General features: G+C 37.8%; 3 protein-coding genes across 4 annotated transcripts; all 3 read right to left on the bottom strand.

The window, feature by feature from the left end:
• Positions 1–1,234: 1,234 nt before the first annotated feature.
• Positions 1,235–2,977, bottom strand: LOC110855506 (zinc finger protein 525). The gene is made up of 3 exons (XM_022103912.2): positions 2,645–2,977; positions 2,164–2,571; positions 1,235–2,069 (listed from the first exon to the last, which is right to left on the bottom strand). Exons 1-3 carry the CDS (start codon positions 2,762–2,764, stop codon positions 1,689–1,691), a joined length of 909 nt encoding a protein of 302 aa, XP_021959604.1. The 5' UTR covers positions 2,765–2,977; the 3' UTR covers positions 1,235–1,688.
• Positions 2,978–8,170: 5,193 nt separating this feature from the next.
• LOC110855689 (oocyte zinc finger protein XlCOF26) lies at positions 8,171–9,814 on the bottom strand. The gene is made up of 3 exons (XM_022104101.2): positions 9,470–9,814; positions 8,987–9,394; positions 8,171–8,867 (listed from the first exon to the last, which is right to left on the bottom strand). Exons 1-3 carry the CDS (start codon positions 9,584–9,586, stop codon positions 8,463–8,465), a joined length of 930 nt encoding a protein of 309 aa, XP_021959793.1. The 5' UTR covers positions 9,587–9,814; the 3' UTR covers positions 8,171–8,462.
• A 529-nt stretch (positions 9,815–10,343) lies between these two features.
• Positions 10,344–12,813, bottom strand: LOC110855709 (oocyte zinc finger protein XlCOF6). Of its 2 annotated transcripts, none has more exons than XM_035856552.1 (4): positions 12,583–12,813; positions 12,090–12,217; positions 10,985–11,392; positions 10,344–10,868 (listed from the first exon to the last, which is right to left on the bottom strand). In XM_035856552.1, the coding sequence occupies exons 1-4, from the start codon at positions 12,617–12,619 to the stop codon at positions 10,488–10,490; spliced, it is 954 nt and encodes a 317-aa protein (XP_035712445.1). In that variant the 5' UTR covers positions 12,620–12,813; the 3' UTR covers positions 10,344–10,487. The 2 variants fall into 2 exon arrangements, with proteins under 2 accessions (XP_035712445.1, XP_021959811.1); XM_022104119.2 differs by lacking the exon at positions 12,583–12,813 and adding an exon at positions 12,302–12,497.
• Positions 12,814–16,684: the final 3,871 nt, after the last annotated feature.

Genomic DNA, 16,684 nt, shown 5'->3' on the forward strand with positions numbered 1-16,684 from the left:
TGCTCGCACTTGCGAAGCTCCTCCCACACGTGGAACAAATGTGCGCCTTCTCAGTCGTGTGAGTGGAAATGTGCGTCTCAAGGTTTTGTCTGGTTTTACTTTCTTTCCCGCAAAGAGTGCACCGAAATCGGGTCGGATTCTCGGCATGTTCAGTTTTCATATGGGTCGAAGCATCGCTTTTCCTTAGGTAGGATTTGCCGCAGTCAGGAAACCCACATAAAACACGAGGCCGTTTCAACGTGCTGTGCACGGCACTAATGTGTTTCAATAAATTTGCAGACGTGTGCACGGTGACAAATAGTACAACGGGGTCGGTCCCGGTCGGTGTGAAACATTTTTATGTGAACGGCCAAGGTTGTTGGATTTTTAGAAATTTTCCCGCAGATCTGAAAAGTAGGACGAAAACTCTGGTTGGTTGAATTATAAAATTTCGCTTGAAGTTTGTAAATTTGGAAAGTTACCTCACATTTCACCTTCGCATCGGAGTCATGCGTGACCATGTGACGGTTTAAGTTTTGCTTATTGCTGAACGTTTTTACGCACGTGGAACACGTCAATTCGTTTCCTTTCCTTTCGTCCATTCGAAATAGTTTGAATGAAATATTTTTCGCACTATCTAGAAAAATAATTAGGGAAATGCGTAAACCCGAACTGAGCTTTCCTTTAAAGATGGAATTATAATTATTCCACCGGTTTTCACTGAATCGTAAATATGCATTTATTTCCTACGTATGTATTTTAGTGAACCAATGCCGTAATAGTGTCGAAGGATCCAACTTGAGCAACAACTTGAAAATGTGTGCATAGCTAACCTTCTGATGTTTTTTTTGTGTTGTACATAAATTTCAGGTCAAGTGTATTTTTAGGAAGAGAAGGGAAAAGAATGTTCGTAGAAGCCCTGAAGCGAGTGAAGGTAAATATGCAAATGGTCTGCAGGTAAGGGTAATGACTTGGAGCAGCAGCGTACCCGAATATGTAAATTATTTTAGGGTTTCATCAAAATAGATGTGATAATGTGAAATGTGATAATTTTGTATATAAAACATGTCGAAACTTAAGGTTTAACAATTATGGAAATTTTGATTTATTTTGATTTATTTTACTTAGATTTATTGCTTAGAAATTTTACCACGCATAATTGTTTTCAGTACCTGTATAAATATTGTGGATATTCTCATGTAAATGGATAGGATGTGCATGTGAGGAATATCATTTTTCAAAAGGTTACCATAAATTGTTAAACAGTAATGCTCATTTATTTTAGTTTAACATTATTTACAATATATGCACTTACATAAGTACGACATTTCTAAAGTGGGCTATTCTCTAAGCACCAATCTGAGAATTTTTATGACTCCAAGCGGTTGTATGTCGAGAATAAAGGACTATAGCATTTATTTCAACCCAGCTACATACTGCGACTTCTTTCAAGTGCATGCGCTGGGGATATTAAGCTGCACCTACATATGTAGATAGTTAGATAAAAAAACACGTAAAGAATATTCAGAACCTGATAGAACAGATATTAGACGATTAATTTTTACTAATATGTAAATATGTAAATTTAATCAGCCGATCTGAAAAATGTGTCCAATTTTTGTATTTTATGTAATTGTTGTGTTCAGATGAGTACATATCGGCGGCCTAAATTAAATCAGACAAGATCCAAAAACAAATTTCCTTAGTTCTCACTGTTCCAGAGTATGACGACGACAGTGTGCCACCAATTTTGTAAAGTAGAAAAACGGCTTCTTGCAGAAGTAGCACTCTCGTCGATTCGCAGGGTTGTGGCGCCTAACGTGATGGGCTAAATTGTTTCTGGAATGACTCTGGTACTCGCATTTGTCACAGGAATGAACTTTCTCCTTGTTCGCGGGATGCTTCGCCTCCACGTGACGTCGCATGTCCCTAGATGTCGAGAATGGTTTGTCACAGTATGTGCACGGATGATTCCTCCGATTTTCATGTACAATTTGGGTATGCCGTAGTAAGTCGGCTTTCCTTGAGACAGTTTGGGGACAAAGTTCGCATTTAAAAATCCTACGGTTAGATTTTTCGAGATGTGTAACCTGTAAATTAAAAATAAATTCGTGTTTCATTTCAATTGATTAATATTGTCTTCATCGTTTTATCCTTCCTGATTTGGCATTCATTTATAAATACCTCGTGACATTTCATCACGGAAAACTGGCCGAAGCTCCTCCCACAAGTGGAACAAACGTGGGTTTTCTCCGTCGTGTGGGTAGAAATGTGCCGCTCAAGATTTCCTTTGGATTTGAATTCTCGGCCGCATAGTGGACACGAAAATCGGGTCGGCTTGTTGGCATGCTCAGTTTTTACGTGTTGCGATAGACTTCGACTGCTCGAGTAGGTTTTTCCACATCCGGGAAATTCACATGGAAAACGAGGTCGTTCGAGCGTGCTGTGGACGGTGGTAATGTGTCTCCGCAAAGTTGTAGATCTGGAAAATACCCGGTGGCAGATGTCGCAACTTGGTCGGTCGCGGCAGGTGTGAAGCCTTTTTATGTGGGAGGATAAAGTGACTGGATTTTTAGAAATTTTCCCGCAGATCTAAAAAGTAGGGCACAAAGGGATGGACGTACTTGGTTTTGAAATCACTTTACGTTATGTTGCGATTACATACCTCACATTTCACCTTTGCATGGGCATCATGCGTGACCACGTGACGATTTAAGTGAGATTTAGTGGTGAACGTTTTTAAGCACGTCGAACATGTCCATCCATTCTCTGGAGGTAGATCCATTCTAAGTCCACATTATAATGTGGAAAAAAATTAGCCAACAAACTCGAACTGTACTTTCTCCAACGGTTCGCTTCATATGACTTGGTAATAAGTATTTTTATGTATGTGTGTACAAATATTTGTATATATCTATTTTCCCGAAAAAGTTGAGTAATTCAGTGTCGTACATATGTAGTAGCGACGTAGCTGACGTCCTGTGCCAAATTGTGAGCCTAGAACCAAGCCTCTTCTGTAGCTTTGCTGGTATCCGTTAAATTTCAGACCCAGTGTATTTTTAGAAGAGAAGGGTAACGAATGCTTGTGAGATTCGAGTGAAGGTGTAAATGGTCTACGGGCAGGGGCAATGACTTGAAGAAACATGTGTGATACCATTCAAGGGATCCCTTCCCTGAGGTTTACCTAACACGGGGGCCATACATAAATCACGTGGTAGATTTTCGGGAAATTTTGACCCCCATCCCCCCGGTGTGCCCTATCGTTATAATTAACATGGCAAAGATAGGATGCCTTGACCTTTGATTTGCATGTACCTAAACAGAGTTTAGACACATATGTACGTGCAACTCTGAAAATTTTTATGTAAATCAAGGATTTCCTGAATAATTCAAATGTTTACTAATTATCGCCATTAACAACGTCAATTTATTCGCTTTATACAATTTTGAGAAACATAATTTCATCAATAATTACGCGTACAAAGCATTACACTATGTGTATATTCAAGATAGTCCCCTGTAAATGGGGAGAAAATGTGATCCTTATCATTTTTCAGGAAAATTTAAACGAATTTCACTCGTAATGTGATGAGTACATATTCACAATATCGCTGGTCTAATAATAAATCAGACAAGACTAACAACAACTATCCTCCGCTATGTACACTATTCTAAAGTATGACGACGACAGTGTCTCACCAGTTTCGAGAAACAGACGAGCAGCTTCTGGCAGAAGTAGCATTCTCGTCGATTCGCAGGATTGTGACGCCGCCTGTGGTATGCCAAATTTACTTTCGAGTGACTCTTGTATTCGCACTGGTCACAGGAATGAATTTTCTCCGTATCCACAGGATGTCTCGCTTCCACGTGATTTCTCATATTGCTCGATGTCGAGAATCTTTTGCCACAAAATTTACATGGATGATTCCTCTGATTTTCATGCACAATGTGGATATGATTTGCTAAGTGTGACCTTCGTAAGAAAGCCTCAGAACAGAGTTCACACTTGAAAATCCTCTTGGTAGATTTTTCCAAATGTGTTGCCTGTAAAATCATGCAGGTATTTATGTAAACGGCACAAGCATTGTTAACCTTTAGCTTTGCGGCATTTCACAACTTTAAGTAGTTACGTATGCAATTCTTTTGATAATTTCGTTTTCAAAGCAAAAGTTGTTCGTGTTTTTTTTAGCATAGTCGACTTTTACGTGTACACAGCATGCTATCATTATATAGTTGTAATAACACTGTTACATACATAGTATACAATCTGGATGGCGACATTGTTTCCAATGTGCCCTGAAAGACATGACTATATACGAAACGGTCACTATGAACTGCAAGACACTGTGAAAACGGTGAGACTCCTATATTTTGTAACTTCTTTATTAAGTAGCGCAAGCTACTTTATGCGATGAGTTAGTTAGTCTGTCTGTCTGTCTGTCTGTCTGTCAACACGATAACAGGAGAACGGATCGAGATAATCGAAATCGGTTTGCGGCATCATACAAACGACCCCAGGGGGAGGTTCCCCCCACATTTTGGGGTCAACCGGACCCCAAAATGCCGGTGGTTGAGGCAAAGTGAGATTTTTAGAAGAATTGAATCTATCGATGAAGTAGAGTTGAATTAAGTGTTCCCGAGTTGTGTCACACCCCTCGGGCGCCAGGGGTTGTGGTCGGGGCAAAATGAGATTTTTACAAAAATTGAATCTATGTATGAAATAGAGTTAAATTAAGTGTACCCGAGTTGTGCCACACCCCCTCGCAACCAGGGATTGTGGTTGGGGCAAAATGAGAATTTTCAAAAATTGAAACTAACATGTAGGACATATGAAACAGTAGGATTGATTAATTAATAAGGATTGATAAAATAGTAAAACATGTAAGATGCATAATTTTTCAGAGTAGCAAGATAGAATGAGGAAATCTCAATTATTTTGTTATTTTTAAATAATTCAGATTCGGCAATCTTTGGTTTCTTTATTTTGTATCGCATTCTCAGCACTCTTGCGCTACTTGTGTACCCTGCGTTGCTTCAGTTTATTTTGTTGCGGAAATATTCGAGGAAAAAGAGCATCGCTTCTCAAACTTCTTTAATTTTCCAAAAAAAACATGGTGCGAAGCGACGCTTTTAAGTGATGTGAATAACCACACTCAAAATAAAAATATGTAGAATGGACATATTCAAAGTTGATATAAAGGAGGATGACACATCCAGAAGCTCTTTGTCCTACATACGCTTGTGCAAAATTGGTCCAAAATATAAGATGACACCGTTTGTTGAATTTAGCAAACTTTTGGAAATTACCTTTTAGTTGTGTCATTCATCTTTTTATTAAACCTGAAGTATATTTTACTTGCTTCATTTAGAGCGCACATGAATTATTACACTCTAAATAAAGTTGAGTAAAGCTAGTTGAGTAAAATGAGGTTGGTCAAATTTTTTACAACATTGGACAAAGTTTAAACTTCATGTGAGTAAAATTTACACAACAAAGTTGAGTAAAGCAGATTTTTGCTAACCTTGAGCAAAATTTGACTTTTTGTTGATTAAATATACAATTAATCAATGTTGGGTGAAAAATGCCAAAGAGTTGATCAATTTTTACTCAACATTTGAGTAAACCTACTCTGTCCACTTGGTGTCGCTATCAGCCACGTCATGCCGCCAGTTGGTTACTCGAGTCACAAAAGAAACATCAGTAAATTTATTCGCTTTTTTGAAATTAACTAAAAACGACCCAACGATTGGAATTCTTTAACCCTTTAACGTGTATGATTAACGACAAGAAAAGGCATTAAATCGGGGACGCTATAAGTATGTTGTGGTCATGGCGCGGGAGGAGAAATTCAGGAGTTTTTAATAAAACTCGAAAAACTGGAAAATAAAAAATTTAACGTTGAGTTGTATAGGGAAATATCCAAATTTTTGGGAAGAAAATCTTCAAATTTAGCATTGTGTTGGCATAGGAGAAATCCCTCAAAATTGCAACAAATTTTAGGCCGCGGAGAGAAAATGGTGAAAATCAATGACCTCCTAGAAACGACAATTGTCGTCCTTCCGCGCCATGACCACGATTTTTTAGGACGACTTTTGTCGTACTCCCGAATTAAACCATTTCTTATAAAACGACTATTGTCGTCGTTACAGTTTTAAGGGTTAAATTGCCAACTACATAAGTTCAATATACAGCTATGTAAGTTAAAAGGTAAGGCGTTTTGATTAAGTTTTTTCACATTTAATAATATGCTAATAATTTTATTTTAAAACAAAATATTGATTTGTACCTATTTTTTTTACAGAAAACGATGTTACAAAATAATATTTTTAAAGCTTCTGGACAAGTCCGCTGGATCAACGTTTGCTGAAATACCTCCATCAATTGGTGACATATTTAACTTAACAACCGCAGCTAGAGAGGTTGGTAGATTAGTAGTCAGAGTTTTTGCAGATTATGTCTCAAAATTTTAATTTTATATATTTACACTCTAAAGAAAGTTGTAGAAAATTTCTACAAGGTTGTGTAAAATTTTGTCCAACATTGGGTAAAAAAGAGGATGACACAACCGTTGGTTAAATTTTACTCAACTTGGTTGAGTAATTTTTGCTCAACAAGTTGTGGAATTTTTTCTCAACACGTTGTGGAATTTTTACTCAACAAGTTGTGGAATTTTTACTCAACTGAATGATTAAAATTTACTCTTTGGTTGATCAAAGGTTGCTTTTTATGCTGATTAAAATAGATTATTTACCTTATTAAAACTCAGTTTTCGCCACGACTTATGTCTTGTGTACAAGCCCGTGGAGGAAATTGTGAAAACGAAGTTATGATTTCTAAACAAGATTAATACCTTGTTCATCCACAAAAATTTCTATCAGATAGCTCTAATACTTTGGGCTTTATCACCGGAAATGCATTCACGGGAACTTATGGTCGGACTATGTAATCTCTGCAAAATAAACAAGTCAAATATTTTTTTAGTTTGCAGATCTAGGCAATTTCGGCTATATTTTTTACGGTTTAAAAAAATTCCTGTTGTTAAACTAGACGAGACCCGGTCAATCTTCTTTTTTAGGATGATACTCTAGCATGAACTACTTGGAACACCACGTATTAGAACCCCCGAGTTTGGTCGCGTAGTCCGCGACATGGTCGCAAAGTCGGCGCAAAATTCAAAATTTTGATGTTCGAAAGGCTATAACTTTTTACCGGAGTATAGTGGATAGGTAAATGCTATATTATTTTGGATCAGGGTTCGAAGATCTGTCGATTGCAATTAATTTCAGAGCCACACCCCCCCCCAGGGGGGTCAACTCCTCCCCCAGGGGGTGTGGTCACCCAAAATTTTTCAAATGTTGAGCTTGAGCCCCCAAACCGCCATATATGCAAAAATATTTTGGAAATAGTCTTCGTGGAATTGATTCCACTTCCGGCCATAAGGCCGCCGCATTGTGCGTCCAGTACACCTTGCATGCATATCTATTCAGTTGACAAAGTAATTATCTAAGTTCAATACAACCGTTATTTCCTTATTTCTGGTCAAATTATAAATTTTGAGTGGTAAAAATATCCAGGATCCCCTCACTATGTCGAGTCCTCGTCTCTTTCTTATGCATACACACCAGAGGTCAACGCCGACCAATTTAGCGGCGGCGGCGGCGCCAATTTTTGTGACTTTTCGGCGCGGCGGCGCGGCGTCTCAATGTTAAAGGAATAGGAAATTAGATTTATCGGCGGCGGATGCGCGTAAAATTCGATCAGCGTATGGCAGCCCGGCGGCGTGAGATCGGCGGCGTTGACCTCTGATGCACACAAGTTCATGCATGTACATACATACAGTATGTACACATGTTCCATTTCCATGTCTACGCAAACTATTTAGATATGTGAGTGAAAAGCATTGTGAAGTGATCAGGTATTGCATACATAAGTGGAGCAAGCCAATCCATTTCGGTGCCGTGAATGGATTCAGTGTTCTACGGGAACATAATTTTTCACCCGAACTGCACTTTTCCTTAATGATATAATTAAAAAATTGTCCAATTTCTCGCACAAAATCAGAGTCCGTATTTATTTCCTTGAAAATCAATCAAAAAACTGTGGCGTGTGTAGTAAGATGATGTTTGCTTTGAATCATTTTAAATGCAATTCTGAGAATTTTTATGGCACAAGGAGCAGGAATGTTCGAAATTGAGGTTGAAAATTTATGGTAATTAGCACTGCTTTATTTATATGATATTGCCTAACAATATTCCATCATTAATTACAAGTACAGATATTCATTTCTTCTTTTCCTCATTCTACTTAAACGGATAGTAAATTATAGCGATTAATATTATATAATATTTTTCAGAAGTTGTGAACAGATCTCTGACAGTTTTAAGCATGAACAGCGTTTGGTGAAAACTTGTCGAAATTTTAAATTCTAATTGATTGTTACAAGAGAAATATGTATGTACACATCGCCGATCAAATAATAAAATCATACAGGACCAGCAACAAATTTCCTGAATTGTAATTTTTCTAGAGTGTGACGTCGACAGTGTGTCACCAAATTCGAAAAACAGACAAACTGCTTCTTGCAGAAGTAACATTCTCGTCGATTCGCCGGATTGTGACGCCAAGCGTGATTGGCTAAACTTCTTTTCGAGTCGCTCCTGAATTCGCATTTGTCGCAGGAGTGATTGTTCGCGGCATGTTTCGCCTCCACGTGACGTCTCAAATCAGTTGATGACGAGAATCTCTTCTCACAAAATGTGCACGGGCGATTCCTCCGATTTCCATGTACAATTTGGACGTGCCTCTGTAAATAGCCTTTATGGAGGAAAGTCCGAACACAAAGTTCACGCTTGAAAATTCTTCGAGTAGATTTTTCAAAATGTGTAGCCTGCAAAATAAGCAAATATTTATTCTTAACCCACCAAATTTGCCTGATTAGAATTTCTCGCCAAATTTGTTCTTATCGAATCTTCCTAACAAAACATTAACAAAATATTCATCTTGTACCTCGTGCAGTTTCCTTTTTGAATATGTGGAAAAGCTCCTCCCACAAGTTGAACACGTGAAGGCTTTCTCCGTGGTGTGGGTGAAAATGTGCCTCTCAAGATTTTGTTTGGTTTTGAATTCCCTACCGCGAAGTGTGCAAGAAAATCGGGTCGGATTCTCGGTGTGTTCAGTTTCAATGTGTTTCAAAACATGGTGTTTCGACAGATAGGATTTGTCACAATCAGGAAATCCGCATGGAAAACGGGGTCGTTCGATCGTGCTGTGGACGGTGCTAATGTGTTTCCGTAAAGTGGCGGATGTGTAAAACACACGGTGACAAGTGTCGCAACTTGGTCTGTCCCGGTTGCTGTGAATCATTCTTATTTGAGCGGATAAGGCTGGTGGATTTTTCGAGATTTGTCCGCAAATCTAAAATGCAGAACAAAAATAGGTCCATCTATGTGGTAGATGGAATTTCGACATAATAGAAACTTCCATGATTACCTCACATTTCACCTTCGCGTCGTCGTCATGAGTGAACATGTGAATCCTTAAGGTTTGCTTAGTGGTGAAAGTTTTCAAGCACGTGGAGCATGCTAGCACGTTTCTGGATGATTCCATTCGAAGTCTGTCTGGTTTATTTGGAGACAAATTTTTACAAATGCAGTAAAACCTTCACTTTCCTAACTGATTTAATTCAATTGATTCAAAAGTATAATTCTTCAGCGGAGTCTGAAATATGAATTTACGTATTTGTTTCGTATTTTAAGAAATAATGTCGTAAAGAAGCTGCGAGTTTGCTTTATCGACCAACTCGAAAGCCTAATTGTAACGTTGAACTATTTTACGCTTTCTGTCCTGAATTTCAAGCCATGTATATTTTTAGAACGAGAAAGGTACACAATGAAAGATCCTAAAAGTTCTACTTAAAGCGTTTGAAAAGATTGGTAAATGGTGTGCATGAATGGACAGTCACTATGTTCATATACGTTTCAACCACTCAAGGCATCCCTTTCCCTGCATTTGAATTACATGGTGATGTATAGAATTAGAATGCTCCTTAAAGCCCGGAGGCAGACGCTGGCTAGTTTCATCCCCACGTACATACGTATGTATGTACATAATGAAGAGTAGGTATGATATTATGATACAGTGCTGGCCTGAATATACGACACCTATAATTTTTTACTAACCAGTACATAGTTCATGTAAACGCAAATCTGAGAATATTTTTTACTCAAAGTCAGTCAAAGTGGTTGGACGTCAAAAATAACGGTTTGAAAAATACACTAACTAATAGCATTACTCAGAAAATTACAAAAAAGTGTTTGGGATAATCTCTTTTATGCAAATGGAGAGAATATGTATATCAAGAATATCATTTTTAACAGATTTCAGACGATGATTTACTATAATCTTGGAAATGTCGAATTTTTACATTAGCAAACGGAGGAATAAGATAAGTATTGGGGACCTACATAATAAAACATAAAATTATAAAATATTAAATCCCCTTGGCTTGTTAGAATTCCAAAGTATGATGACGACAGTGCGTCACCAATTTCGAAAAGTTGACAAACTGCTTCCTGCAGAAATAGAATTCTCGTCGATTTGCATGGTTGTGGCGCCTAACGTGTTGGGCTAAATTTTCTTTCGAGTGGCTCCTGTATTCACACTTGTCACAGGAATGGACTTTCTCCTTATTCGCGGAATGGAACGCTTCCACGTGATATCGTATATTGGTCGATGTCGAGAATCTCTTGCCACAAAATGAGCATGGATGATTCCTCCGATTTTCGTGAACAGCATGGATATGTTGCCGTAAGCTGGCTCTGGCTAAGAATGTCTGAGCACAAAGTTCACACCTGAATATCTTTTGGGAAGATTTTTCCAAATGTGTAGCCTGTAAAAGAAGTAAATTTTTACATATCGTAAAGTCATCCTTCATTTCATTCAACCCGATATTTGCGACACTTATGTATGAATCACTCAGCACGAGGCTCATATAATTATTTCTACCTCGTGATGTTTCATGGCTGTCTGCTGTGCATAGCTCCTCCCACAAGTGGAACACGTGTAGGCCTTCTCCGTCGTGTGGCTGGATATGTGCATCTCAAGGTTTTTTCTGATTTTAAATTCTTTGCCGCAAAGGGTGCACGGAAATCGGGTCGGATTTTCGGTGTGTTCAGTTGTTTTATGTACCGAAAGATCACCTTTCCTTAGGTAGGATTTCTCACAGTTAGGAAATTCACATGGAAAACGAGGTCGTTTAATCTTGCTGTGAACGGTGTCAATGTGTATCCGTAAACTTGCAGATGTGGAAACTATTTTATGACAGGTGTCGCAAGTGGGTCGGTCCAGCTTTGTGTGAAGTGTTCTCACGTGGATGGACAAGGTTGCTGGGTTTTTCAACATTTTCCCGCAGATCTAAAAAGTTAGGTGAAAATTGTGAATTTGCTTAGCTAAATTTTAAAGCTATTTTTATTAATAGGGTGTCCCAACTTTGTAAGAAAAATCGCTTTTTCCGCTCACGATTTTTTCGCTCTTTTTGTAAACCGCACTGCGTATGCGATTCCGATCTTTTTTCCGCTTTTTCTGCTCAAAAATAAAATCTACTTTAAGATGATTTTTTCGCTCTTTTTACTACTTTGTGAGTGAAAAATCAGTCTCTCAGAGACATGTTTAAGGGGACATCGCCCGATTTTGATGCCCTATGGAATATATTGCAATATCAGGTGAGTGTATGAAAAGTGAGGGAGATTTTATTCCATTGCCCCACCTGCGCCCGCCACACCCCCTGAAAAGCATTGCAACCACTAAAACTACCGCATTCAAACCTTTGCCAAAAATCCTATTTTCATCCTATTTTGGTAATTTTTGGATTTACATGATCTTAGATAGTTGTTTTATCATATCCAACATGAAGCAAATTTAAATTTTAAAAGAAACTCGAAAGTTTCCTGACCACCCATTCTCTGCTCCTGAGTATTCAAGCGATAAAAAATCGGGACAGTCAAGTATTGAGCGAAAAAAGCGGATTTCAGATTTTTTAGCTTTTCGCTTTTTCAGATCTTTTTTACAAACTTGGGAGACCCTAATGTTGCGTATAAGTTTGGAAGATTACCTCACATTTCACCTTCGCGTCTGGGTCATGCGTGAACATGTGACGTTTGAGGTCGTTCTTATTGCTGAACGGTTTTGAGCACGTGGAGCATGTCAACTCATTTCCTCGCCGTGTATCCATTCGAAGTCCTACGTGAAAAAAAACAATTAACAGATTAACCGGACTGCCTTGTTAGTAAAGGATTTAGTTAAAATTCATCCAAAATTTCGCACCGAATTTGCGGTAGGTAATTATTTTTTTCTTTCGTTTTTTGTGACAAAATGTCGCAAATGTGGCGAAGCTTGAAGCTTAAATCGTCAACTAACTTGAAAGCCTAAAATCAAACTAAACTTGTTTAAAGCTTCTTTTCGAAATATGACACAAGTTTTATTTTTGGAAAGAGAAGGTTGAAGAATGATGGTGGTACATATGTAATCCTATAGCGAATGAAGGTAAAAGGTCTCCTCGCAAAGCAAAGGTATGTAGTGACATATCCCACCATAATGCAACTTACCCATTCTCACATTACGTGGCACGTGGCACATGGCCATCCACTCCCTCGTTTTGAATTCGAAATTTGAAATCTTTCAGTCTTGGGGGGAGATAATATAAAGAATAACCCTGAACTGCCCTTTTCCTTAATGATTTGGTTCAAGGGTTTCGCACCGGATCGGAAATAATTCAGTATTTGTTTCCTCCCATTTTAATGTAGCAATGCCACAAGCTAGCATCTTCTGCTGACTCGATCGAATAAAACCAAACTTTGGTAACCTTTTAGTGGTATAAATTTCAGACCAAATGTATTTTTAGGAAAGGAAGGGTAAACAATGCCTGTGGGAGTCCTGAGGCAAGTGAATGGTCTAGATGCATTGGTGGTGCCTTGTGCCCCATTCATGGGATTCTTTAGTTTAAATAACATGGTTAACTTGATAATTAAAAATGTTCGTTACACCCGAAGGCGAGTGCAGGGAAGTGTCCTAGATTAACTAAATTGTGTTTACTTCAGAAGGTAAGCATGGTTACAATAGAAACATTCCTCTCTCTAGTCCATCATTTCTCCTGGACCGTAATAGCGATGGGACCGTTCAAGCCTAACGGTATCAAGGCAATCAATCTTTCCCCTTATACTCATGTAGCCCCACGTGTTCAATTTTTCAATAAAAACAAAAATCTGAGGATAAGATTCTTAGGGTCACATTTTTTGGCTATAAAATTTTCGCCAAATTTTCAAGTTTTTTCCTCCACCTTAGCAAATCTCGGAAATTTTTCGGAATTAAGCAGAGTAAATGTGGCATTATGTAGATTTACGTTAGCATGAGCACCTTTTTAACACGATGCTGAATATTTTTGTTAAAACAGTTGGAGGCATGTTAAGGATGAAGGTGTACAAATTATGGCATAAAAATTAAGTGAACTATGTACGCAGTGAGCTTTGTTTGGAAATTTTTAGGAGCATAATCTTATCAGTAACAACCTGTATTTGGGATATTCCCATGTAAATCGGTAGGAAATGAATTGGACAATGTAATTTTTCAGTAGCTGGTAACATATTTCGAATCATTGTTTATTATGATTAATGTTATGGAAATATTGCTTGAATTTCTAACTTTTAAGTAATTGTAGTAATAATAATTTTAATTATCATTATCATTTTAGTAATGAAACAAGTATGCGCATATGCAAAGAATTGGTTTATAAATCAGTTGCAGTTGTTCCATCTACAGGGCATGGGGCACTTGTACTAAGAAAAATTCAAACGCTCGCGCGAAAAAAGTGGGACAACTTAAACAAACACGTCCTACACTATTTCATAGACAAACCAATTTGATATGACTCTGATTTTTTTTGCTCGAAATTCTGAAAAATGGCTCCTCTCTGACCATTTTAAGGAAGGTACTAGTGAAAAAGTTTTCCAGCCATGATTGATTCGTGGAGAAAATGTACAAATTAGCTACGACTTTAGATGGACTTTGGAAAAGTTTTAACGGCAAGTGGTAAAAACATGAGCTTCAAAAATTGTCAGGAAGTGTTTTCATCAAAGAAAAGACGTTGCAAACTTGTAGCCCAGAATAAGGGGAATCATATCGAGCAAGTTAATTATCCCAAAAAAACATCATATATAGGTTAGAACAATTTTTAAACACCTCTCGGTATAAGTGACCCACTCTCTGTATAAGGGAGTTTAATTTTTGGGTACAAACTTGATTCTGACAAATTCACGAATTTTTTCATCAGCGTCGTTCAACGTTTCGGCAGCTACGTTAAATACGCTTTTAAAACAATTTGTAACTTGGTGCTGTTTCGTTTGTGCTCGATTTTTTTCCTACTTTATGAGGGTTTCCTACTTTTTTCCTACTTCCCACTGCGTTCGCCCTACAAATCGTGCCCCAAAGTTTTGTGGGCAATGTCTTCAGCAAAAATAGTCTTCCTTCTTCTGATGGTGAACACAAGGTCGGATTAAATCATCATGTGAAATGTTTCTATATGGACTTTGCAGAAGGGTACACATCTTTCGACGAATAATGAAGACAAGGCCATGCTTCGTCGAATGTTAAATCTTGACTCTTTAAGTAGGTTCGGAATTAATTTTTGTACGCATTTTCCAACCAAATTTCAATCCATATAAGTAGGGTTGCCGCGGGTAACGGGTCGGGTACCCGTTACCCGCATACCCGCACGATTCATGCGGGTACCCGTTATCTGCGGGTAGTGAGAACTACCCGCACGGGTAACGGGTAGTTCAGTTTTTATTTAATTTTCAATATAAATCAGGTCACAAAAAACTTAGCAGCAAGTTAGTTAACTTACCAACAAAAGCGTCAATTTATTATTTATAAAATTCAAAATTTGCTATATTCCAGCAACTAACGTTTATATCGAGCGAGTCTTTTCGGAAGCCACAGAAGCCTACGGCAGCCTCAAATGCTTTTCACGTCCCGAAAATGAGGAGAAATTATTGCTACTCAAGTACAATTTGCCTGCTCTAAAATATCAGTAATACTTTAACTTGTATTTAGTTGTGCGTATTTATGCAAGACTGCCGAGATTTTAATTTGTGCTTTGAAAGGGAAAAACCTGAATCCGATTGAAACCAAAAATTTTACTTGTAGACAATTTTTTTAAATCAAAATTTTATTTAAATCAAAATTTAAAAAAATCAAACTAAAAATTAGCCTTTTTTCAAGCTACACCACGACACACGATGGTCTAGGGGGTCGGCGGAAAGTACAAACCGCTCGTTACAAATCCCTCATTTCAAACCGCTCATTACAAACCCGGCTCCTTACAAACCGCTTATTACAAACCCGCTCAATACAAACCCGGATCATTACAAACCCCGCTCATTACAAACCCGGATCATGACAAACCCCGCTCATTACAAACCATGCTCATTATAAACCCAGGGCACATAATCCCAAACATTAAGTTCGTAAAATGTCTAAATATTCAAAGAAGTGTTCCCAATGTTTTTTTTAAATAGTATTTTATGAATTCATTTTAAAAATTCGATTTTAGACTTCTCAAAGGAGCGAACTCCCAAATGAAATGAAGTGTTACGGACATAGAGGTGAATAGATTACGGAATAACAGAATACCTCACACTGTACACTCTTCATATTTTCATACTGTGATTTCAAGTACAAATTAAGTCCTTAAAAAATATAACTACTGTAAAAAATCCTGGATATTCACAGGTGTACGCTCTTAGGCTCATCACTGGCCGGAGAACGTATATGACGCTACCATATGTTTTACAGTCTATGCACGTTTATCCTCCATACTGGATTGGTAGTAATTTCCTATCGAGTTGGTGATAGTCTGTTTCTGAATGGTAAAATTTTCAAAAGGTAACGCTCGTTATTACCATACCAGACCGGTCTATGTACATATGTATGTACTTCGGCCAGTAATGATTTAATCTCAGTTTCCTAAGAGTGTACTTCCATTGTTTAATATTTTTGGGACATACTACTCATCCATCATGTGAATGAATTAAAGTGATTTTTATAGGAAATTTGAAACAAACAACCTGGGGCACTAAAAAATTGATCATTTTTGGCAAGCCAGAAATTAAACACGAATACATTTCTGCCCTTCTCCCTCACTGCTAATGTAGCTTTACGTTCGGAGATAAAAAGTTTGCCCAAAATTTCATGTTTTATATACAAATTAATTCATGCAATCCGATTTGTAAACATTTTGAATATTTGATTATTTTACAACTCACCACCTTTTCGGGTTTATAGTGTCCAGGGTTTGTAATGCGCAGGGTTTGTAATGGGCGGGTTTGTAATAAGCGGTTTGTAAGGAGCCGGGTTTGAAAGGAGCGGTTTGTAATGCGGGGTTTGTAATGAGCGGTTTGTACTTTCCTACAATCGTCTAGGGAGTATATCAAAAAGTCAAGCCAAAAATAAGGAATCGCGTGATACCTTCCGTCGAATGTCCACTTTGAAAAAAAATATTTGCGCAAAGCTCAATTTTTAAGTAAATGGTCTGCACCTTTTTCCTCCACTGGACGCAAACTATGATGGACTTTGAACTCTGCCCCCAATAGTTATCGTTAATCGGGCTATTCAATGGAAAGTTAAGTGATAATTCCTAATTTTTGAGTTGAT

This window comes from Folsomia candida, unplaced genomic scaffold (assembly GCF_002217175.1).
Source record: "Folsomia candida strain VU population unplaced genomic scaffold, ASM221717v1 Fcan01_Sc013, whole genome shotgun sequence".
Classification (NCBI taxonomy): Eukaryota; Metazoa; Arthropoda; class Collembola; order Entomobryomorpha; family Isotomidae; genus Folsomia; species Folsomia candida.

Excerpts from the sequence above, each read along its gene's own strand:
- LOC110855689 (XM_022104101.2), bottom strand. The coding sequence starts at position 9,586 with ATGGAATCATCCAGAAACGTGCTAGCATGCTCCACGTGCTTGAAAACT. Across the intron at positions 9,395-9,469 it reads ACGCGAAGGTGAAATGTGAG|ATTTGCGGACAAATCTCGAA; the intron begins GTAATCATGGAA and ends TCTGCATTTTAG. Across the intron at positions 8,868-8,986 it reads CAAAAAGGAAACTGCACGAG|GCTACACATTTTGAAAAATC; the intron begins GTACAAGATGAA and ends CTTATTTTGCAG.
- LOC110855709 (XM_035856552.1), bottom strand. The coding sequence starts at position 12,619 with ATGGCCATGTGCCACGTGCCACGTAATGTGAGAATGG. Across the intron at positions 12,218-12,582 it reads GCCACGTAATGTGAGAATGG|GACTTCGAATGGATACACGG; the intron begins GTAAGTTGCATT and ends TTTTTCACGTAG. Across the intron at positions 11,393-12,089 it reads ACGCGAAGGTGAAATGTGAG|ATCTGCGGGAAAATGTTGAA; the intron begins GTAATCTTCCAA and ends CTAACTTTTTAG.
- LOC110855506 (XM_022103912.2), bottom strand. The coding sequence starts at position 2,764 with ATGGATCTACCTCCAGAGAATGGATGGACATGTTCGACGTGCTTAAAA. Across the intron at positions 2,572-2,644 it reads ATGCAAAGGTGAAATGTGAG|ATCTGCGGGAAAATTTCTAA; the intron begins GTATGTAATCGC and ends CCTACTTTTTAG. Across the intron at positions 2,070-2,163 it reads CCGTGATGAAATGTCACGAG|GTTACACATCTCGAAAAATC; the intron begins GTATTTATAAAT and ends TTTAATTTACAG.